Source organism: Numida meleagris, chromosome 6, assembly GCF_002078875.1.
Source record: "Numida meleagris isolate 19003 breed g44 Domestic line chromosome 6, NumMel1.0, whole genome shotgun sequence".
Classification (NCBI taxonomy): Eukaryota; Metazoa; Chordata; class Aves; order Galliformes; family Numididae; genus Numida; species Numida meleagris.
The window spans coordinates 8,074,503-8,100,053 of NC_034414.1; the positions used below are offsets into that span (position 1 = coordinate 8,074,503).

General features: G+C 40.7%; 1 protein-coding gene across 8 annotated transcripts in view; it reads right to left on the bottom strand.

Moving 5' to 3' along the window:
• The window catches only part of MICAL2 (microtubule associated monooxygenase, calponin and LIM domain containing 2), a 124,665-nt gene that overhangs the window by 95,385 nt on the left and 3,729 nt on the right, over positions 1–25,551 (bottom strand). For all 8 annotated transcript variants that reach the window (XM_021400973.1, XM_021400972.1, XM_021400970.1 and 5 more), the window contains exon 2: positions 6,221–6,577. In XM_021400973.1, the coding sequence (XP_021256648.1) occupies positions 6,221–6,484 (264 nt within the window). In that variant the 5' untranslated portion in view covers positions 6,485–6,577. The remainder of the gene's footprint in view (positions 1–6,220; positions 6,578–25,551) is intronic.

A 25,551-nucleotide genomic window follows, 5' to 3' on the forward strand; every position in this document is an offset into this window, starting at 1 on the left:
TTTCAAAGCACGCTGTCTGCTGTGTGTCCTGTCATCACCCGAGCTTCTCCCCATCCGCTCTTTAAAAAAATCTTTACAGAATCAAATGAATGAATAGATAGTATTCAGCAGCTGTGGTTTCACTGCATGGTCATAGGTGATTTTCCTGTTTTCCCTGCATCTCAAACCAATCTTCCTTGCCTCTCATATACATTAATCCCATATCATCATCTCCTTTGAAATAACACTAAAAAGTTGCTTGTTAAAATTTCTAAAAATAAACGTGCAGTGGAGATTCAGCACAATGCTTTAGGTGCCCTTTCTTAAAAGACTAAAAGCAAAGAAGCACAAGTACCAAAATAAGCAGCTTATTTTTCAAGTATACCTAACACCTTAGTGCCACTTCAATTCAGTAGAATGCATGCGACTTGAAAACCCTGACTGCTCAATAGTCCTGGATTCTGCTATCCAAGAACTACACATTTATACCCTGATAAGGGCTTAATAAGGCAAAAATCAAAATACTAACTGCTAGAAGAATTTAAGGGTGAGAAGGAGGGTGAGAAGATTGCAGCTGAATGTTACTTCAAGGTAATTCACAAACTTCCATTCACTAAACTTCCTATCAATACAGTACTCAACTTCTAGTTTCAAGTTTTATGACCTTCACGGGAATGCATTTCTATTATAATAAGGGAGTCGGCAATGCTATCTAATAGATCTGAGTGTGGTGTGTTCATTATGAACCCTGATTATAACATTTGGAAATCTCCCCATTTTTATTATTATTCTGAAGAGACTACTACACCCAGCAAAAGGGATGTGCCATCTGAATCTCTGTTCTTTACAGAACAAATGGGTTAAAGTTTTCATTTTAAAGAGGATATTTTTGAGTTGGGGCACGACTGGCACTCCCTTCTTTCATCTTGCAGTTCAACTATGCCTTTCAGAAAAAAAAGATTCATCGCTAGGACACAATCACAATGCTTGAACACACAAACTCATTGGTATATACAGCGCAGGAAAAGTCTGGCTGAAAATGTGTTACCTCTGAAAGATTAACAAATGCCACTGCTTCAGAAGGAAATTTAGCCACACCACCAGCAGCAGGTTTATATAAGCAAGATGATGTGATCAACTAAAAGACAAGTAATTGTTTAGAACTTCATAGGAACGTATAGAGGGGGAGAGACATCCACAAGCCAGCCTGCCTCTTTTGCTACAAGGGGCAAGGCCACAATAGGATGTTTGTAAACAAGTGAGTGCTGACAGGAAGACAATTTCTACCTAATAACAAGGAGACCTGGAATTCACTCCTCATCCTGCTGATTAGCCTACGGCTATGTAACGTGGCAGCAGCCAGCACGGCTCAGGCCGTACCTTTCGCTTTCTCAACTCTGTGGGAAGGAAAACAGCAGATGAAGTAGGTTTTATTAATCCCCAAAGCATTCATCTGACAGTCTTTGGGAATGAGAACAATATGAAAAGAAAAGAAAGGGGTTTGGCAATGAAATCCATCCTGTTTTATCATTCGTGGGTGCACCGGCGTGGTTAGTACAGGCAGACAAAGCTCAGAGCCAGCGCTGAATCAGTCACAAAGCCTCTAGCCTCCATCACCATTTCTGACCCCGAGTTCCTCCTTGGCTGACTCAGATCCCGGCCCCCAACTCCCCTACACTCCCACTTCCCCTTAAGCCACATGATCTCTTCTGTGACACCACTCCTATAAACTAGCACCCCAACAGAGGGGCTCGCAGAGCCTCCCTGTACAGCTAAGCTACCAATGCCATTGAGTCTGGGTAGGACTGACAGCGCGTAGCACTACTGAGAAGAGCCACTGTGGTTTTATGCAAGCCCTGGAAACATAGCCATAAATAATTTTTGAGTCATTCTCTTGCAGTAAGTTTCCCAACAGGAGTTTTTGGAAAGGAAGTTCATCTATTATAAAACAAGCCTGGAAAGACCACATCCAGGAACAAGGAAAGCTCGAGAAGACAGCAGAGACTGAGTTCAAGATTGTTCCATCTGGTTAGCAGGAATCTATGTGATACCTATACATTTATATATGCATATACCTTTAAGTGCCCATATGTATATATCTACATACACAATGTTTACAAGTTCCTAGCCCGGTTTTATTTACTCGCTTTATGCCAGTGTTCCCTAATTAGGCCTTAAAACCAGAGCTCAAACTGTTTAGTCCTCTGCCCAGCAAGCATACCCAACATGGGTCAGCATCAGAGATGATCCTCCAAGTCCAAAGTTGCACACAGGAGCTTGCTGCTAGCTCCATCCATGTACACCACCACAATCCAAAACACGGTTCACCCAGAGACAAAGCTAGAGTCTACCAAGACAACTAATAATTACACATTAGCTCCTTAAAGAAGTCTCCTTAGTTCTCCTCAAGTGCAAACGTGTTTTGAAAAAGCAGCATCTGCGTGCTTCAGAGAATCAACAGCTCCCTTCAGAGCAAGTCCGGGATGTTTTCACACAAAGAGATTTCTGCTTTCCTCAAGCACACAACTGCAGTCATGGGAGAGCCAGAATTTCAGCATGAACCAGGTCCTGCCCTCTGATACATATGCATACAACTCAAACATCAGCGGGAGCCTCCTTTATATGCGCATATTCATATCTGTGTCATTCACAGAGGTAAACTGCCAGAAAATCCTGAAGTGAAGAACCTACTCCATACACAGAGGTTAAAAATGAATGTTTAGAGCACACCTGTACGTGTTGAAAACACTCCGCAAACAGCTGGATGAATTCTTGCTTCTTATCATATTATGTTTTCATGTTCAAAAATTTAGAGAGACATTCAAGCTGCTAGTGTGGTGAACATTGCATGTGAAAGCTTTAACCTTTTCCAATTGTCCGGCTACATTTCACTTCACAAGAAATGATCATTGCAGATTCTGAGCAGATTCCTCCAAACTGACTAGTACAAGATAGAAATGAGGGAGAAGTGTTACCATGAGAATTAATTTGTGCTCTTTTTCTAGAAATATCTGACAAAGCACAGAATAATTTCTAGAGTTTTGCCAAATGCCAGAAAGTGTCAGCTTCAGAAACAGAAGTTCAGAACAGCTTAATTCCCAATTTATAAGTTTGTCGTGGAAGGGAGATGTTTGATACAAATTCAGCATACAAACTGTCTGACTTATAGTGTCTAAAAAGTTTCTGCCACAATTTTCTGCATGCCTTTCTGCAGTGCCTTATTTTTACTGTTCTTTTTTCTCCCTACAAAGAAAGGGAAAATTACAGTCCACAAATAACTCTACTCTGAAATAGCAGTGGGTTTGAACTGTTTTTATTCATCCAGCTTAAAATCATATCGTTGCAGAAACTCTGAAAGCTTTATTTGGCAGTGTTCTTCAAGAACAGTTAAGACAACGAGTTATTGTTATTTAGTTGGAGTGGAACACTCTGCACATAGGAAATTTGTGTATATTGTTACTCTAATGAAAGTAACTTAAGCGTGGCTGAAGATTTTACAAGCACAAAAAAACCCAACAAACAACAAGGACAGCATTCATCTCTTAAGTACTGCGCAAAAATTGTCCAGTTACTGAGTGAGGCAGCAGGTTATTGTTTTGTGATTTAAAGAACAACTAATCCTCCCTGCCCCACAACAGCCACACACATACATAGCATGAGGAATAGTTTAGACCCTGATTACATTTTATCTCCTTCAAAGATTGGGAAGATTGTTAAGAAGCCAGACAGAAAAACCGTATCTGAGAACTATGACCTGCTGAATCAGCTACAGAACTCATGGTCACAACATTTAAGTCATTTTTTATTTTTAAATGATGACTATTGGCTTGGCTCTGTTTACAGAACTGCAACTGCATAGAGCTTATTTTGTGATGCTGCTTTAACAACTAGAATTTTTACTCCAACTGATCCACTTCCAGTCCCCAGTCAACTCCACAGAGGCGAGCACTAGGCTCTGCTCAATTTCACCTGCACAACTCCTGTTTGCCTGCTCCCTTACTGAAAATGCTAACTGGCATAATGCGCAAGAAAAACAAGAACGTGAAATCACCCGCTGAGCAAAAGGAAAATCCTGGTATGTATACTGTAGCCTGGGTATACCAGCATCTCTGATAATTCCTTATCTGTAAGTGGAGTTATCACGAGTACACCACGGCAACGATCAGGGAGTTTGCCGTCTCCTTGCAACGTGTCTCCTCTCATTCATATTGCATAGATAGGCTTTCATAGCCGACTGTGATTCACGTGTGAGGAATGTTTGCTAGATATCCCCAAAGAGCCCACAGACTGCGGTTACTGCTCTCATCTGCGGTAATTTGAAGATTCATGTTTCTCTCGTTAAATCAGTGATGACACATTGAAGTGCAGGTCCAGGCATGGCTCAGGTTCATAATGAACATTTAAGTATTGCACAGAATATCTGTACGCATCCTGTTCATACACAGGCATTCTACATTTATTTGCAATTTGATCATATGCGCAGCTTATGTCCATTAATTTCTGCAAGTGTTTACGCCATGCCACTACAAATAAATCTTTACTCTCAGAGTAGAAATACCATACTTTCAACACTGCTAGAGGTGCTGATTAGCCACTTGGCAACCTTAAAATGCAGACTGTATTAAGCTTTTCATGTCCTAACTGATTTCCATGACTCTTCACCATGTATAGAAATTAATGACTTGGCTGAAAGACTTTGCAGAAGCAGGCCTTGGCTTCGTAATATCACACTTGATTTAGCAGGGCTTCATTTCATGCTTCACACGGGTCCTAAAACTGCTTTGTGTTGTAAATACTTCCCCAAACTAACCATGGAAATTTGGACTTGGGACTCTATGTGCAAGTGAGGCGTATGTAGAACATCTCCTGTAATTTGTTAAACATCACACACATTCTCATTCCTTCCCTTTCCTGTCTGTTTTTATCACACAGATGCACAATGACATACTCAAAGCCTTTTCAAAAGATCAAAAAGGGAGGGAGGAAGCAGAGGTCACAAAGGGAAATGATGGGAAAAAGGAAAGAAGGAAAACAGAAGCAGTCAGGAAAGCAGTGCAAATAGCTGTAATGACATAATTCATTTTCGAAAGAAACTAGTCATAAGGATATTTATTACCTTACAAAATGTTCATAATAATTGGGAGCTTATTAGAAATGAAATTTATAAAAACAGAGGCCTCTAAATGTACTGAAGGCAACATGATATCCTTCTCCCTAATGCTTTTGGAAGTCTCGATTCTACAGTGTGCAAGAGAGACCATCAACACTGCCTGTCTACCACTTCCATAAAATACTTCAGCAATAGTTCAAACTAAAAGGCTCTCCACAGTTCGGTGTCTGGGTACAACCCCAAAGTGCTATTCCTTTCTGTGCCAGTACAGTCAAGAAGCTTCTTAAAACCAGACCTTCCTTTGGCAAAGTTTAGCTATAATTAGGCAGTAAATAGCTTTGTGTCAGAGCAGTTCAGTTATTAAAAATGACCAGTCACAGAACAGATGAATGAGATGACATGAACCAAAGGTTTTTTTCCTTCATCTTTAACAAGACTTATACCAGTGGTTCTATTAAAACACAGCATATGAACAGTGTGCTGAAGAGAAGATAATTTCCTGTCCTTTTCACAACCAAGCAGACCACCTTCTTTAGTAACTATCGTGTTGCAATTACCTATATACTGTTCGGAGAAAAAAAAAAAAAGCATTTACATGCAAATGTTTGATTTCTTAAATAGTGCATTATTTTCTTTTGCTTTTGTTTAGCAAATAGAGCCAATGCTAGATGACAAAGATCGATCCCCAAGCCTCCAAGCACCACTGTAGGAGCTGTGTTGAAATACAGAGGAGCCTGCTGAGTATGTAACGACTGGCACATTACAAAACCCTGTTTAATGAAGCAAGTAGTTCTTGCAAGCCTGAAATTAATAAATACAACTAACTTATGAGTTTACATCCTATGGCTGATCAACACTGTCTAAAGAGGCACAGAAAAATTTCCTGCTGTGGCTGAGGCAGACTGTAATAAAGGGTGCTTTCAGAACTGCTCTTATGTGCTGTGTTTCCAAACAAAAATACCTGAAAGTTTGTCTATATCATATGATGCTAGACACAGTTTCAAAAAGAGTATGAAGGGGAATGTTCATGAATACACATGTTGCATGGGATGGCAGAAACCTTGCTTCTGCTGATAAACGAGTTTAAAAGATTCTAAACTGTGGAAATCAAAAATGACCTTTCCCACTTACCTTAGTGTTCATACAAGATTTTCCACGTTTGTACTCTTTGTGACTTGCTCTTTTATCAAGCTTGTTCCACAAAGCTTTGGCCTTCCACGTGGTTACTCTTGACTTCAGTTTGCTGTAAAAGTTCTTACAGTCCGAAGGATCTAACTCAAGCTGGCGTGTGAGAATATTAAAGGCCTGAATGGTACCTTTGCATGTCGATGCTTGGACAAAATTTTCAAATATCTGGCCAGCTTGACTGTATTTTTCATCATCGTTTTCCCCCATGTTCTGAAAGAAGTGTTGAAAAGAATCAAGCTGGAGCTCTTGTGCTAGGTTGCAGGTAACCAACACTAGCAAGTACTTCCAAGCATGTTATTCCTAGAAAAGACAAATACAAGTTACGTTAAAGCATGCTCTGCCTGGGAAAACTAAACCCATAAACCGCATATCCAATATGAATATAAAAGCACAGCATACGACTGAACAACCAGTTAGGTACAAAAGGTTAGGAGTGGCATTTAAGATGCGCTACAAATAAACCTACTTGTGCTGTCGCAACACGTACTTCATGATGACTTATGAGACTCATACACACACAAGACCACTGCTTCAAGAATCAGTCAGCTTCACACAGAGCCCAACAATTCCCTCAATTTTTATTCAGTAATAAGTGCTAGATAACAGATTAAGAAAAAAATCAATTGATACTGAGGTGCTTTTCCTAACCAGAATTTAAGTCGCAACAAGTGCATCTTTTGTGATGTTTTGCTCTTAAGAATCCTTAAAAACCTGCAGCCAAAAGTCAGTATTATTTGAGGGAATTTTCTCCTCTTGCACAAGCTAGGAGCAAGAGTGCAGCTTCGCCAATAAATTTAGAATTGGCCCAATCAATTGCCACAAGCAAATGTACACAACAAACTAAGCAGAAACATTATCACAAGTTACACCAGAACTGAAGAAATGGAACACAAGTAGCCTCAGACAACTCCCCTTGTTCAGTTCTTGACAAAATGAGAGTTTGGTGCTCTAGCAAACGGAAAGGAATTTTATCTCCACGTAGTAAATGCTGAAGTTATGTGATTGGAGTCATACCTTGTCATGTGCTAATGATATAAAGAAATTACATTTGGCCCACTAAGCTCCATTGGCTTTTCCTAGTAATATGATCACTGTCAGACTGTGCCTGATATTTCAGACAAATACTCCTGCACTCTGTAAGAGCAAAACTATTCTAAATAAACAGAAGTTTGCAAGAACTAAAATACCTTCCTTGTGGCACTCCCTTATCCTTCTTTAACCTTGCTCTTTATCTCTGATGGAGAGTGTTTCAGAGTCAGCCAAGATCCACAGAAAATACTCAAGTGGCTTTCATATTTTTCAAGGAAATTATTATAGGTGGTGTATAAACTTGTCCTCAGAAGAGGGTCTACCTGAACTCAAGTCCAGAGATGCAAGTCCTATATTCTTTTTCTTGCTGTTAAGGAATTAGCTATCGGTCCAAGCTATCAACAACTAAATTGGTGCTTGCCTAACCTCTCACATAATTATTTATTTTGCTTGGAACATCATCTGTTGTCTGACAGCTGTAGAATAAATTGCTGTAAGGGCCTTTGAAGTTACACTTTTTAGTTTAACACTGTTCACAAACTATTCATTCTCCGCTCACATTTTCTTCAAAGAAGAGGAAATACAACTAGTATACGTAAGTAACTAAGCAACCTACCATGCTTATCTTAGATACTCTAATACAGAAAAATATTATGCAACATATTAAACAGATCCCATGGGGAGATATAAGGAAGCATTTGGAACGCTCACATTCCCTAGCTATGCTCAAAATAAATAACCTTTGTGTGCACATCATCAGTCTGCTGTTGGTTTGTGGGTAAAATAAATTGGCAGCATTGAGAGTTAGTACATTTTCTTAGACCAAATGTCATGATTAAATATATAGTGCCAAGAATAAGTCAGGAAATTTTTGTTTTCCCTTCTGAATACTTCATTTATAGCATGTTCTGTGCCCTTTTTCTGAAGAGCTTCGTGAAGTAAAATCACAAACATTTTATATGCCTCTACTTCCAGAAGGTCTAATTTTTCAAAAAGCTGAGTGCTGTGAACTCCCACTGACTTAAGAGGAGTTGAAGATGTCCAGAATCTTTCCAGGCTCAAGGCCTTGATGATTAATGAGCAAAATCGTCTAACAGCTGCATACCAGCAGGGTGGAGTCTGGCCACCTTGGCTGCCCCAGCACAGGTGGGCAAGGGAGGCCCAGTACAACTCTCACGAGCCCTCGCTTTGGGAAAGCACTGCTACGGATCAGCCCAGAACCAGCCACTAGAACCAAAAGTTCCTGGGGAAAAGGTAGTGAACTGCCACACAGAGAAGATGATCCAGCAAAAATGTATGTCTGGGCTTAAGCACCAGTGTTGTTATGAGAGGAAGGCAACACAGGACAACTGAAGATAGCAACAGCACAGTGTTAGACACTACAATTCAGCTTAAGCAGCTTGACGTACAGCCCCCCCATTGTCAGACCAATTTGAACAAAAAAGAAACAGTTACGCAATTGACAGAGAGATTTTTAACATTAAGCCAAAGTATGTTTTTTTTCTTGGTGAATGGGGAAGCGAAATGCTGTACTGTGGACAGTTCAGCCAAGAGTGAGGCAGCCAGCTTAGGTTTTCTTCGTGGCTTTAAACTCACATTGCTATTGCCTCAGTGCTACAAGACTTTGACCTAGGAACTATAAAACAGTTACTTCCTCTCCACTATTTTCACTAGCTCACCACAAGATTGTTATCTTGTTCATGTAACACAAATATCTGTAGAAGTTAACTCCAGTATAATTGATAAGAGTACAATCACAAACTCTTTAATTTTTCTGCTCTGACAGGAGACTTCTATAAGCCTCAGCTGTTTCCATCCAGTGATGGAAGGGGATGGAAGGGAAGAGAAAATGAAAAAAAAAAAAAAAAAAAAAGTAGAGCTATATCTGAACCCATCTGTGAGGAAGAGTATCAAGTGCCAGGGCTGATGATGGTGAAGAAATGAGATAAGATTTGGTAGGAGCCACTGTAGGCAAAGTGAAGGGCAGGAAAATGTTTCTAGCTTGATGCAAGCTTGTGCTGTACATGCATGCACACACACAAATGCATGCAGCAGGCCTGGGCTTCCCCTGCCTTCTCACTAGGCAAAGGAGCAGCCTAGAGACCTTCCCCAGCCTTAACACTTTCCTTCTTCAGCGCTGGAAAGCCATGATCAAGGCTGTTCCTGATTGGCATAAAATCTTCTCACAAACTTCCAAAATGCTCCCATCATGTCTCTGCAGAGTTGTGATGAGGCATCTCAGCAGACATTCGCTCACCAGCAGAGCATTTCTCCTTTCTGTGTCAGAGGTCATGTCCTTGAAAAAAGCCAGTTTTGTGGTTGGAAAGGCCAGATGACAAGGAAGATTCTGGTTACTGGTTTTTGGCTTGCTGGAAACACCACTTTTTTTTTTTTTTTTTGTTGGCATGAAGACTGTGCTGATAGACGACAGAGAAGAAAATGGTGCTATAAGGAGATGCCACTCATGGAAAACTATATGCTTTCTTCTGAGGAACCACCAGTATTTCACTGCAGTATCGTACACAACTCACTAGAAATAATGCACTAAAGTCCAGAATTCTAAGTTGAATGGAGTAATTCTTAACTACAATAAGCTTTCTGTTTTGTATTTGTCTTAAAAACTTGAGAAGCAATACATAAACTGTTTACCTGTAGTGGAATAAAACAACCAACCAAAAAAAAAAAAAAGCATGTTTTGGGAAAAAAAACTTGAGTTCTTAGAATACTGTCATTTACTCTTTTTCCTCCTTCATCATGTAGGTCATGCAGGAGATGATGCAGAGACATGAAAATCTCTTCAAGGTGAGTACTGATGTTGAAACCATAACCTAGGAACTACTAAACTTCTGGCGACACACACACACACACACAAGTAAATTTGAAATTTTACTGAAGTACTTCAGCCCAGCATAAAACTGGACCACAGAAAAGAATTAGAGAGCAGGAAACAGTTTGGAGACAGTTCTCTTAGGTCAGAACTGAAGCATTCATGGGTATTGGCAGCTCTGGGTCAGATTTGTAGCTAACAATAGGTCTCATGTACAATGTGTTAAGTGCATGCGAGAATTTGGCTTTCCATGCAGCTTCCCATGGTATTACAGGAATCTCTGTAGGGCTCCCAGCCTTGAGCTGCAGACACTGGCAAGAACAAGGGTTGCGTTTTCATAACTTGGCCCCTCTCTGCCTCCAGTCAGGGAGGAAACAGGAACGTCAGATAAGAAAACTTGAAAACTGCTGTTCACCCTCGGTAGCTACCCGAGGAGAAAGTGAAGATCCTCCTGCAACTTAAAGGGAGGCACTGGAAAAAGGACAGAAAAAGTAGAAATTAAAGCAGTGCTACATATATAAATATATACATAGGAAAACCAATGCCGTCAGTCTGGTTGGTGTTCCTGCAGATGATTTTCAGAGTAGCAAGCCAAACACCTCCACTATCAGGATAGTTTCACTAATTATCACTAGGTAAATCAATGTACAGAGCCAGTTCATGTCTGCACACGAAGCCCTTCAGCATAATACAGCAAACAATGAAGTTGACACACATGAGTTATTAAACGAAAAAGACCAACTTCTGACACTAGTAACTGCGGAGTGCTTGTCAGCAGCATTTTGAGGCAGCATGCTCCAAAGTTTTTGGAGCTTAGTTGTTCTACTGGAGAGGGAGAAAACCACTACTTTGAATTCAAACTTGCAGCACTTCTAAGTCCTTCCTTAGTATCTTAGTGCTCCGTTTCTAATGCTTGAGAACAAGTTCCTCAGAGAGACTGGAAAAGAATTAAATTCCTAGCATTTCAATACCACTAATCCTGATTCCATTTTCAGTACAGCCCTAATTTAGCAAGAGTAAATTCTTTTATTAAGACTTCAGTTCAGCACGCAGGACACAAAACATTTATTGTTTGCATAAAGATAAAAACATCAACAGGAATGAATGACTGGATTTTGCAGCATCTATAGAAACTATTTACTTTGGCACTTATCATCAGTAAAAATTACACTATTTCTGCTGTCTCTTCCCTGCTATAAAAGTCTAAAATCATTACAATAACTGACATTTGCATGTGAAACTGGATGCTTCTGGGCTTTTCTGCTTAGTTTCTGCACACATTGGGCACTTTGGTTTCATGGTGGCCATTTTAAATATAAATATTTATATCTGGAGGAAACATAGCTTTCTGGTGGTTTGGTTTCTTTGCATGTTTTCCTAGAACTGACATAATATGATTCTGGTCACAGCTGAAGCTCTCCCTTGCTTTGCTTATGAAACTAGTTAAAAAAACAGAAAAGTACATCTGCCTAAAATACTTGTTTTCTATTGGTGACAAATAGAAAACACATTTCTTAAGATGCACAGCCCTAACAGAAACATCAATGAACAGAAATTACCTCTGAAAAAAAGCCTCACCAACAGTCTCTCCTCATAAACAGCTAGATTCTTATTCTGTATTTTTTTTTTTTTTAATAAAGAGCTGACTTCTACAGAATGCCTGCAAAATAACTTCTCAGGCCAAGTATGGAATTCAAAACAGTTCCTACTGAGACACTCTGTGCCTATGAACTTAAAAGGTTACCGTACACGCTATCAGCTTGTTTTGCCGAAGTCATACGAGACATTTCAAGCAGCCTTCCAAACAAGTGCTGCTGTGCTGATTTAACCTGCTACATCTGGAAACTTCCCATAATAAAATATAGCTGGAAGCATGCATACAAACACACTAACTTTGCAGTTAATATTTTAGATACATAACCAGGAAACATAAAATCCTACAGGTAGATAGTTTATTTTATCTGTCACATAGATGAAGTCTAATTCCACGCAATTTAAAGATAAAGATTTAAAGATAGTCCTGTTTATTTCTGTGTGTTACTGGTCTGCAGCTTCTGGTTTTACAGCAGGCATACACTAAGACATTGACAGTAAAGTGAGATCAGTTCCTTGAGGCAGCAGCTTGCAAGTTTGCATTCATGCAAACATAGTGTTGGCATGGACAAAGCCCAGGATGCTGCTCCATGGGCCACATGCGTAATGCCACGGATGGAGGCGCAGGTACCCGCTACATTGGCATTCAGACAAAGTAAAGCAGAAAACTTGAAATCACAGAGCTTGCACCATTCTGCTGCCTGCACAAGAAGTCCTGCCCTGTGAGCATCACTAAAACCCCTCAGGACACACTCTGCAAATCTCAGGCATAGTATTTCAAATGAACAACAATGCACATGTTTTCAGGCATCTGTAAGCAGCACACTCTCAAACTTCTGATGGGAAATACTGGCATATTTTGAGGAATGAGTTGTAAAAAAAACAAACGGTGTCATAACACCTACGCCAGCGTAAACCATAACTCCAAATTTTTGAGTGCACGGATTTTGAGAAAAAAAAAAAGATCTCTAGCCCAACTCTGTGATGTTAGCACAATGAAGGTAATCATTTATTTTACACAGATTGTGATTTTTATATAAAAGTGCTTCTTATTACCTTTGCTCTCTGGATTTACGTCATGTTTTACTCAAAATATAGGGCAAAAACATGCAAGTTTTTATTACTAAAAAGGATTTATAGTAGAAAATATATTAGAATGAATCGAAACATCACCTCTATAGATGTGTCAACATCACCTCTATAGATGTCTCAACCTCCCTGCACTCGAGCAGGGCAGTTGAGACTAGATGATCTTTGAGGTCCTTTTCAACCCAGGCCATTCTATGATTCCATTCTATGTTCTACAATCAACTTTGTATTCCTGCTATCAATTTCTGTTTCATATGGTAGACACCTGCAAAACATCCAAGTTCTATCCTTCAACATTCATTTCAAAAAATCTCCTTTTCCACTAGTAAAAGAGAAGTGGAAACACAATGAAAACTTAGCATGCGTAAACAGACCATCGTAGGCCTAACTCAGGCACGCTGCCCACATACAAATGCTAAGATGTGAACCAAACAGTAACTCTTATGCTTGAAGAATCTAAACCTTCTCAAGCAAGAAATATGCATGTTGCTGCTGCAAGTCGCATGCCAGCACTAATTAGCACAAAACTGCTAAAACAAAGGTTGACCTTTTGCAGGGAGCTCCAGAAACACCAAGTGATCTTGCAAGCATTGCAAGCCACCTTACTGGGACCACGAGAAATGGCAACGAAGCCCATAATGCCGGGCTGGAGGCATTTGTAATTTGGATTCACTCAGATAGCTGGAACTTGTGCATCTGACATAGCTTGTAGGCCACACTCTGATGTAGGAAAGTGGAAGCTGGCATCTCCCATCATTCTGGGGAGGATTTATTTATTTATTTATTTTTAATCTGGTGCCTGCATGCATTAAGCCTTGAACGCGTTTATCTAGCAGGAGCATCCCCATGAATACACGTTTATACACAGGCAGAGAGCACAAAACACACCTGGGTGTTTTACAGATAATTCAGGCTGAAATCAGCTAAACCCAAGTGTGACAGCCAGCTGGGCTTGCCACATACCCTAGAGCTTTCAGGCTCATGGACTGGAGAAAAATGTGAACAAGTTCACAGCAATGATATTTATCAGTAGCAATAATTTATTACTCATTTCTCATTATGAGTCATTTTGCATTAAACTATGCGTGTGCCTGTACTGGATTCCAGAAGGAACCTAAATGGCTAATAAACCAGGAACAGGCACACAGATCACTTCACACAACTGAAGTCATCGACTTAGTTTCTTTACCTAAAAATTATGCTTTCCTAAATAGAGCTAATAAGCAGGGCGGACAGGTATTTCTTCAAGCAAAAGTGCCAACTACGGAGTAGATCATTTTTCCAGGAATTGTTCACAGATCAAAATCAGGCAAAAAAAAGTAACATTCAAAATCTTGTTCTGCTTCTTACCGTCTCCCACATAATCTCCTACTTTCATGTGTGCAAGCTTCCTGTAAGGCACAATGAAAAGCACCGAAGTTTTAAAAATCATAGAAAATTATGTTAGGATGAATATAAATTTCAGGGAATTTATAATTTAATTGGCCAATATTCGAGCACACCTAAGGGTCACACACTACTTCGTGAGTTTTCCAGATAGTTAAACAAAAAAGAAATCAACTTGAGAGTTTGGGGGTTTTGTCCTGGTCTTTTGTTTGCTTAAAGAATGTAGCTTACAGTTAAGTATTAAAAACCTATTATTTCTAGCAGGGGTGCTAAAAGCTCTATTAGAAGGTTCCAAGTTTCCATGTAGTATACATCTTCAAAGCCAACTTTAAATGATTAAGCCGCATTCTTTAGGGGGCTAATGTTATACGTAAACAAGATAACAAAACCTAACTCTTGCTTAGACTGATCATAAGAAAGAACATTTCTCAGCTCTGCTGTAGTAAATTAGAAATACAATATAAACAACAGTAGACATTGTATGCTTATATTTCTCCTAGCTTGGGATCACAAGAGGAAAAATGTACACCATAAGGAATTTAACAACAGCCAGCAACTAAGTGCACCTCTTAAGAAAGGGCGCCCGTTATTCAAGTTAAATGATGTTATGAAAGAACCATCAGTGAAAACTGTTAAATGGACAAACTTTAAGCTCTTTGCAAGTCTTGCCTTTCTCTTCCTGTTAGGACACTTATAATTTCAAGCTCACACTCTGAACAGCTGAGGTATAGCAATTTATCATAGAACAGGCAGTGGGCTGCTTGGTTCATCAGCACAAGATTGCCTGCTTTCAGTAGGGTGTTAGGATAGGCGTCTGACAACCTCAGACAGTGACTAATATCCTGTTTCCCGCTGAGCTACTGACGCTACGTCAGCTCCCACACCACTCTGCACCACACAGCTGCCAGGGTCCACATCACACTCCCATCACAGCCCCACATCCTCCTCAAGTCACAGAAAAAAATCTACATGGCACAACTGTGCCTGAGAAGCACACAAAAAGAGCCAACTCACTAGCTGACAGAGCTAGTCAGCAAAATGCCTGGTATGGATGTAGCTATACCAACAAAATTGAGCCACGTTTGGCAGCAGCACTCCCTCTAGTACAGCCTTCCCTTTGTATGCAAGGAGACATAATTATGGAAGTAAGTACACCATGAAAAAAGAACAAATGCACAAACCAGGAAAAAGCAGACTCTTAGTCAGCAATTATGGAAACACTGTCGGTTCATGTCACTTTGGGAACAGGGATTATTCAGGACGGGATAGCGAGATGGGCTCTGAGCTCTCACAGCAGAGCCAAGCTCGGCAGTGCCTGAGGACATGCTGCCACATTTCCAGCATTTCTCCCCATTGCAGAGCACCAGGCAAAAGGGCCAACCAGTCTCTACGCCTTACTGCTCACTGCAGTGGGAGCCCCTCACCCAGGCATGGCTGTCCCCTTCCCGCAGCCACTCACAACCCAGGTACAGGGCAGAGAAAAGCAATCAGCACCGCTGCTGCTGCTCAAACCTAACTGCTCAAAGCCATCAGTTGGAGAGACCCGAACGTGCCATGCAGTGAGAGCCAGAGAACAGCAGATACCAAAACTAGACTGACTCTTTCCCTGATGGATGGGTCTAAGAAAGAAAACTAATGTTTGTCTCCTTCTTTCTAAGCAAAACTATGAAACGAAGGCTATACTAAAGCAAACTGCCCAGGGTGCGTCTTGTGGAAATGAAGGAGGAAAAAGAACAGCAGGGATGTTAACTGCCACAGAATTCAGGACAAAAGCTTTCAGGAGCATGTTGCAGAGTGTGGTTTCCCTCTCGTTACTGAGGCAGCAGCAATTATCCAGGAGCTGTGCAGGGGAAAGAAACTGCACGCAAGAGCCATCAGACACCAACTGCTCCAGGCCGCAGCAATTCATTTGGCAGAGGTGCCCTCATCTGTAGGCATCATATTTTCAGATCACAAACCAGGATTAATCCACTGAAAATAAAGACAGTGTGGCACTGCTGACTGTCATAGAAATAAAACACTGCAAGCAATATTTTCATGTGTGCATATATCCACTTTTAGGAATCACGTTCAGTTGTTAAAATATTTAAAACAAGTTAGCATGCTGTACTTCCTGTGGCTCATCAAAATACTGATATTATCAGTTGCTCCAAAATCCATGGGAACCACGAATAAGTTAAAGAAAGAGAAAAAACAGCAACAAAAAAAAAAGTATTTCTGAGTTGGAGATGTTCCTTGGCTAGAGAACTGTCAGCTCACCACCAAAAACCAGCCACTGATGACAATGGGAAACTGTGAAGAGGCGCTCACAGAAGTCAGCCAGAGGGTGGTGGAAAACCAGAAAATTTAGGTTAAGACACCAAACTCTGCTCTAGGGAACATTTACAGAAGAAAACAAAAAAGAAAAGTTACTTGGATAGCGTTATAACTGCTTTCCTTTTTTGTCCTTGTAAGCTGGACCCATCTTTACCAGAATAGATTAGAAGAGACATTGCTTCTGAAAGTAGAAGCAATATTTTTGGAAGAAAATGTGCAGCACAATTTCTACCCCCTCTCAGCAATACCTTCCCAAAAATGAAGAAAAACAAACTACAGGAAAAAAAAAAAAGATTCCAAGAGTTAGAAAAACATGAATCATTTCTGCTGCAGAAAAATCCACACTGCACAACATAGCACGGGCTTTGCTGCAGCATCTTTCAAAAGCAACATCCTTGGGTATCACTTCCCAGGGCTCCAAGTGTTCATAAACCCATGAGAACTGCACAGAATCAGCCTTCACTTGTGTTGTACCATTTAATTATAGACTACAATGATATGTGTTTCGCACCTGGCTCTGCCATTACCATACTGAGTCTGAGCTCTGAACTCAGCATCAGCACAGAGGTGGCTGGTGGTGGATGGCCGCAGACAGAAGAAGGTGGATCCATGTCTGAAGCAGATGAAGTTCTGTTGTCACAGCACAGCGATGGATGCTGGTTAGGGATGGGCAACCAAAGGAACCCTACGTAATGCCACTCACCGCTACTCTGCTGCAGAAATTACTTACACTGATAGAAACATCCGTAAACTGTATTTACTGCATTTCAGCTTTATAATGCATTACTGGGTGGAGAGAAGAAAAAAATAAAAATAGAAAGAATTTAAAAGTGGGACACTTTTTGTTCCTTGGCTTTACTTTCCAGATTGGACTTACTTAAAAAAATAAAAAAATTGAAATATTTTGCTTCAAGCAGTTGTTTGGCATTGCTACTTGGATTATCAAAGACAAAAAGCAAGCGGTAAGCAGCATAAAGCAAAGAAAAGCAATGATACCTTCTAAAGTAAGAGCTCAAACATTATGAACTTAAAAACGCAGCATTTCCCCTTTCAGTTTTGAACTGAAGTTAAAAACAGGTTCTTCAGTACACGCTGCACCCACAGCCGTGAGATCACAATTTGGATTCAGGTATTGCGCACTTACTGCATGGAGAGAGGGGAATAAAAAAGCAAACATCAGAATTTTTGGACAGTTGGCACACTAGGTCCAAGTGGATATAGTATCCGTAGCACAACCTCCCCTCCCCCTTTCAAAAAAGCAAGTCAACAAACCAACTAAACCTTAAATGAAATTATCTGGAGAGGAGGAAGTATGGAACATGTTTAAAGGGAATGTATATCGGCTCTGAAAGCAAAATATTTAAGGAACAGTGCTTACTTTTGCACATATAGTTGGGGGTGGGGGGAACTGAAAAGCAAAGTAACATGAAAAAGCTTGTATAGGAGTTGATTTTCATAATGCATTTCTAAATCAGAAGCTCTTGTAAAAAGGAGACAGGAAGTGACAGCAACAGTCACAGAATCAGTCCATTCCATTAAGATACAAACTTGGGAGTTTTCACCCCTGCTCTCATTCCTGCCTAGTGCAGGTCAGCATGAAAAACACTAAATTCAAATACTCCAGAACCTCGTCTGTGCGTAGGAGAGATTATCATAGCAAAGACTTCGAACAGTAGTATGTCTTTGGTAGTGTTTCTGACAGCTAGGCAGGTTGAGAGGGTTTTCAGACCTGATGTTTCTATCAAAGCTAGACTGAGCCCAACTTCTTCATTGATGCTATCAACTTCAGGGAGCTCCTTTCAAACAAGATCCATCAGACATACTGCCGTCTGCATCGAGGGAAAACAGGCTCCTTTCTAGCCAGATTAACCTGCTACCTTCAACTGTCACATATAGAACTACATGCACATGCACCCAAGGGTATTTTACAGGGCCTGTGTTTGTGAGCGCATATTCCAGGGCTCCTGCTGCCACTACTGATGTGGAGTGCCTCAGGACAGTCATCTGTCATATTTCATGCAATGGCGTGTCTGCACTCCACGACCCAAAGCCCTCCTCGCCCCACCACGTGCAGTTGCAGCACTCATCCCTGCCTGTCGCTAATCACCACTCCTGGATGTGACCAGCACAGCCCTGGGGAGCGGCACAAGCACTCCAGGGCCAGAATAGTTTATTCCTAGTTGTTTGTAACTGACATGGTAGGATTTCTCAGTGTTTTGTTTTGGTAGAAAAATAAGCTAAAAACGCCATATGTTTGCATAAAAGAAGGAAACTGAAGAAAACTGCTAAAAAGTGACAGATGCTGAGTGGCCACTACAGGCTCTTCTGTTGTTGCCCACAGGACAAGCACATAAAATGCTATTTTGAATATATAAAGCTGGTCTGAGATTACTGGGGAAAAAACGTGCAGGAGGCGGCAGCTTAATCGGGCTTAATATCCAGCATATCAGTTCTTTCTGAATCCACTTTTAAAGAACATACTTCTTCCAGGTATCTCTGCAAGAAGCATACAGCAACACATGGGGAGTTCACCTTGGTATTTTCAGACAAGGCTGTATTCTGAACAGGTCAGTACACATAACAGGCAGAAAGCCCCTTCCCTTCTAAAACCAGACATTTAGGGGTTTGCACAGGCCCCTCGCAGCTATCTTCTGGCCACTGGGGCAGCCACACTCACTTGATTCTTCTTTTACTTCCCGGCAGACCTGTACCAGCTGGGCCACTCCAGAACCGCCATTTCTCACAGCGCTCCGGCAAAGCCCTAACAATCATCAGCAGGTTAAAAGGTCAGATTGGAGAACCAGTCAATCTGCTTTACAGCACACGCTCTACAGGCAGGGCCAGGAACATCACCAAGGACCTTCAGCATAGCCACTACTAACCTGACTTGATTTCTCCACATCTGCAAAATGCCAGAACACGCAAAGATGATGTGCCATGTTTCCTGGTGCTGCCTGAGTCCCTCAGCCTTTGACAGACTGCTGTGACCTTACAGATACAGATACTTACTGCCTTAAGAGGCACAATAAACCCAGCATGCTTCTAGTTCCCGGGACACAAAACCCACTTTGTTAGCAACAGGTACCAACACAACTACTGCAAGTTCCCAAATGAATTCAACCACGCTTCTGCTCACATTTTACTTTTCCGATACCTACAACGTTGCTCACCGGTACATCTTGTGTGGTGTAAGGCTGAAAATTTTACTGCTGGAATTTTAATCAGAAGTGACAGGAATATATAGACTAAGAGGAGAAAAAGAAGACTGGGAAGAGAAACAGGTAAAGGTGAAAAACAGAATGAGCAGGTAAAATGAAGTTTTTTGCAGGGAAAAAAAAAACAATCTTGGACTCGAGTCTCACTGCCACTTAGATGCTCTCTTATAGGAGCTTCACTACAGTTACTGTAAGTGACACTGACCAAAACCTTCAGGTCAAAGTATCTCCAGTGAAATTTTTAAACATGCTATACAAGCAGAAAGGTCAGATGTTTCCACCTCCCCTTAGCGCTGGCAAGGTTATCATTACACTGCTACTGCTGTAAAACAAATCCAGTCATCTACAATTGCGCCACAGAGAAGATGGCTCTGCTGAAAACAGGGCAGGGACTGCACCTGCTGGGGTGTGCCAAGCGAAACTCATCAGCATCACAGCGTATGACTAAGCATGTATTCGGCTACGTCACTACTCAACCACCAATGTGAAATTAAGGGTCACTTCTTCTTATCTCACCCCCAAATACACGGCAGAATCAATTATTTCAACATTGAAAATGAAGTTTAAGAAGCCCTGATAGGAAAAAAGCCACCACATCACAAGATGTCAAACAACTTTTCAAACAGGATAATAACTTAGAATATTCTATGTAAGTTTAAAATTTATCAGGTGGAAAATAGTGAAAATTAGGATTTTGTTTCTTAAAATAGAAAGGTGACTGCAGATACACTTGACAGACTATTCATGTGAATATGGTCCTGTAAGACAAGTAAATATTTAATGTAAGTGTTTCTTTCCTGCTTAATTCTACTTATGAGGGGGTAATACGTCTGTTGTCAGTACCAGTTTCTAATGCTTAGGTCCAGAACCATTGAACAGATTTCACTTTATGTCCCCTATACCTGGTACAAAAGAGAAAGGCTCTCTTCCTTCTGGACAGCTTCCCCCTGGAAAGGGGAACCATCTTTAAAATCACAACAGAATCATCAGCCAAAGGAATAAACCACTGCTCACCTTCACTTCCCTTTCCAAAATTTAAAACAAAAGAACAACAAAACAAAATAAAGCCCAACCCCAACCTATTAATTTCAGCCCTGCTTCTGGCATAATAATCCAGCAAGATGTTGAACAAAGGATTAAACCCTTCTGGATTAAAAGAGAGAGCTACTTCTGAGAAGATGTCATCTTCTCATTAAAGAAACAGTCATTAAAATAAATGTAACAAAGATTTCCATCAACTCTTCAAAAGCATTGAACATAACCTTACAATGCCTGTTGACACCTAGCAAGAAAGTAGCAACGTGAGTTTGCTTACACTCTACTATGCAGAGAGTATTATTGGAACTTCTCTCACAGACATATTTTCAACAAATTTTGCATGGGGCTAATAGAGCTACAGATCAATATGTTTTGCATATTGGCTACAGGACAGCCAATTAGGTGGATAGACAGGAAAAGTCTTCCCATTTTTTGCTTATCTGTATGTTACTGCAGTAGAGCCAATAAATCTGGAAAGTAGCTACTCAAGCTCTTTGTGGACTAGAAGAGTGAAAAATCTGTCACAGATCAATATTTACTTCTTGTATGGAAATGCAAACCTACAACACTATATATGCCATTCCTTTATTTACCTTAGAAATCAGTTAACTCAAAGTGATACCTAAATAATTATACAGCGATTTTCCAGAAGACAATATACGTAGTTATATTAGCTTGAGATTTCAAATGAGCCAGCACACCTTAAGAACAAGTATCCTATTAAGTCTAGGTCAGTCATGCCCTACCGAACGTTTTACTTCCCCAAAAACCCACAAAATTTTTATCTTCAAGGAGAAAGAGAGACTCATTGATATTACTTTGTAAAGCCACCTACTTCACCTGACTGTCTGAAGGATACATACAAGTGCTCTGTTAGAAAAAGCTGAGTCAAGAAACTGTGAAACAGCACGAAGTCAGCTGTGTGCTTAGCTCTCAGGTTGAACCTTGAACTTCTCTTACATAACAACACACAGATGTGTCTCGCCTTGCTGAGATAGGTGTGTAATTCCTTTGGTTCTGTATTAATACACAAAGAACACAGTAAATGGGAGACCACTAATAACATCAATTCATTCATTAAGTTTGGTAGTAGCTGAATAAGTAGCTATATGCTTGTTCAGTGGTGTATTTTTAAATGCATGCGTAATCAAGGCCTTATAACAAAATTCCTCTATTCATCATGAAAAACACTCTACACACATGCATTCAGAAAGCAATCACAACTCCTTATTCGGTAAAAAAGAATACGGAAAGAAAATAACCCCACACTTGGCATTTTTGCATAAGTAAGTGTACGCTAAAGACCCTCTGGGTCTCCTTCCTGACATAAACACAAAGAAGAAAATTCCCCATTGTGGAGTTTCAGCCCAGACCAGAAGTAAAGCCAAAGAGAAGCCCCTGCTCCAAGCAAGGGGCCCGTATCCACTTTTGCTGCCCACATCCAGGCCTGTGGCAAGCTCTCGGTGTACAACAAGGCTGCTTCGCATCTCCCAAAGCCACCTTCCTCTATGGACTGCCATCAGTCCCAGGACACCTTAACTCTGCGTGGAAGGACAACGTACTGAACGTACGATGCAGTCGGCATCCCACTGAGTTCCCCTCCAGGGGAAAGCAGTGCTCCTGACGGAGTAAAGCCATCCCCCTCCGCATGCTACTCTGTATTTATCTTCACATTTCAGACGCAAAGCATTCATTAAAATTACTCCACAGAGAATATAAAAGGCAATTCTTTCCTCAGCAAGCACCAAGGCAGGTTGGCCTAGTGCGTATTAACCTATTTGCCTGTCTACTTATCTAGGTATCAGAGTCACAAATAAGATGCAGCTGACCTGTAGCGCTGGCTGTCTTACTGTACGGTATGAAGTAGCTCAGCAGCATGTGTCGGAGAGTATTACGTTACTCATCACCCCCCTGCCGCAGTTCAGCTCAGATACGTATTCCCAAATATATACCAGATAGCCAGGATGAGACCCGTCACTTCATTAAATATTTGGCACATTGTCTAAAATTACCTTTGACACACAGGGTTATTTATACATCATGGCACATTGCATGCCTCTGTGACGAGATAGCATCACATAATACTTCACGTCAAGAATGCAAGCAACAGACTTAAGCCAATCCCCGCTTCAAGACACCTTTACTAGGAAGCCTGTCATAAACTGAGGAATATCCGTTTTATGCACTGAAAAACGTATGCTATTCATTTCCAGGAAATGAAGTAAACCACCCTAATCCTTCTCCTTTCTCTCATATACCCCCATCAGAACAGCAGAGAGATGTATCTTTTGTCTTAATAGGCTTGCTACGAGGACTTACCGAGTCCCTAACACAAGCCTTATTCTTCCTAATGTGTTTGCTAGGACACCTAATGTTGACTTGTGGCAAGGGCAGCGTTTCAAAGAGCAATTACAACAAGAGGTATTTGGTTATATACACTGACTTCAGTTTTGAATATGCACCAATAGCTCATGTTTATGGAGCTTGTTTCCAAGCCTTAAATGTGCACATTTTTGATATTCACTCAACCACATTAATGCTCTGAATACAAATACCATATAGAGGAGTGCCAGCTGTTATTTAAAAAGATATCCACAGATAGAAAAGGAAGGAACCTATATTTTGCATTGATTCTACAAAGCACAACCATGAAATCTGAAAAAACGTCTCCAGACTTCAATATTCTGCTGTTTCTACAGCTGTGCAATTATCTAAGCAGTTTTCTGAAGTTATAGCAATAAAGCACAGATGACAATCAGAGGTATTCATAGCGCTCAGTGTAAAGGGAAAACCAAATACTGAGCAGAAGACTTAGAATTTGAATCTCGGAGAGAACTGAAACACGTGAATTATCCAAACGAAAATATCACCTTTCATCAGCAGCATCTTTAGCCCAGCTAGGATGGAAATGAGGCCTGGAGGAGTAAGTTCTCTTTTCAGGATGCTTCCTCCTTTAAAACCTCTAACAGGTGAAACTCCAAGGAGATTCAAGTGTACAGGTATATACTGTGCTGGACTGACAGATGGGGTGAAGCGACAAGAACAAATATATTGCAAAAAAACACCAGCACTAACTATACACTTATTACCATGAAGCCAAGTCCAAGCACTTCCTGCAGAACAAGCCCTGAATCTTCTACTAATCAGTTCAGACCACAACTTAAAATTATTCCCCAGCTCAGTACAAGGCGACACAGCATGAAGAAAATCTATAATGAAAAGCCTGATAATGAGTGCATACAATAGATGACCCTTTACGAAAGGAAGGTGATCTCATAAGAAAGCAGAAAACAAAAGCTACCTACTATCTTGCAAAATTCAGTAAATGTAATGTTTAATGAGAGGGTTTTTTCAGATAGTGTCAGCAGAGAACCCCTTTTAGCAACTGCCTTCAAAGACTGTATTGGTTTCTCTAAATCCATCCGTGTACACAGGTGTAAAGGTCTAGGGCACTGCACATCCCTAACAACTCTAAAAGATGGGACTCACCTCAGCCAGTAGCATAGATTATAGTTATTGTGATACACACTCAGCCAATTAGATGCAAATAAGAATTCCACTATCTGCCAAACCCAAATCTTCTCAAAGAGATGGGAAAAAAGGCATCTCCTGCTTCAGCTTGTGCTTTGCTTTTTTATTAGTTTGTTGCTGGACACTTTCATATTTGATTTGCAGACGATAGACTGGGAAAACAAGTCGTTAAGTTTTAAAAGCCTTTCAACTGGCAGTTGGAGTTGACTATTCAGATAATATTCAGAACAGCAAAATATGTTATCTAAACTAAACAGTATTTTGGTGCACTCAGTCTTTCAAAAGAAACATTATTTAAACACAGTCCTCTCTCGTGCAAATTTTATGGATACACGACTGAATTACAGTAAGACTATTTCAAGTTAGTTAAAAACATACCCTCATATTCCCAACAAAAATTTCACACAGCTTTGGAAATTCTATTTTTATCCTTGGCTATGCCAGTTACATAGAAAGATAAACTCTAACACCCCCTTAGGCATTACTGCAGTCTTCACAGGCAATAAGCTGCAAGCTTAAAAGGTCTGAGAAGGGTTTATCGTGGACTAAAGGATCCGAAGAACCTACTATTTAAGAAGCCAAAACTCCATAACACACATTTACAGTCCTTTTAAAATCTAAACTGGTAGCATCCACTTGGCTGAATGTAGCAAGTAAAAAAAACACTGGCATTATTTGTCCACACCAGTGCAGATACCAGAGACAAGAACAAAGACTTAAATCTAACTGACGCTTTCCCTGCACACAATTTGATAAACCACCTGCCTGGACAGGCCCATGCAGCAAGCCTTTGGCCACCAATTCACAAAATGTAGCAAGGTGCCCACAAAGAGCCAGGCAGGTGAGAACTGAAGCCAAGGGCTGTCTTCAGAATTATTCCCTCTTCAGAAGGTCCTACCATCACAGCTCGAGGAGGAAAAAGACACAAGAAAAACACAAGTTCAGGAAAGTCTGAACTTGACTGGAGTTACATCTAGTAACTTTTCTGAAGTTACATTTCCTAGTTACATCTGAGTTACTGGGACACTGAAATACACACAATTAGAAGCTGAAGTGATGATAAGCAAGAACAGTAGCATCCATCAGAATTTGTGCTGTGGTAGGATCTGCCTTTCCCGACTAGGACCTGTGCTTCTTCACCATGCCCCTGCATCTCACACATAAGGTTGCCCCCAAGCATTTGGAGAGGAAAACAAAACAACTCCCCAGATAAAACCAAAACTCACTCAACAGTCGTCTGGAGCAGGAAA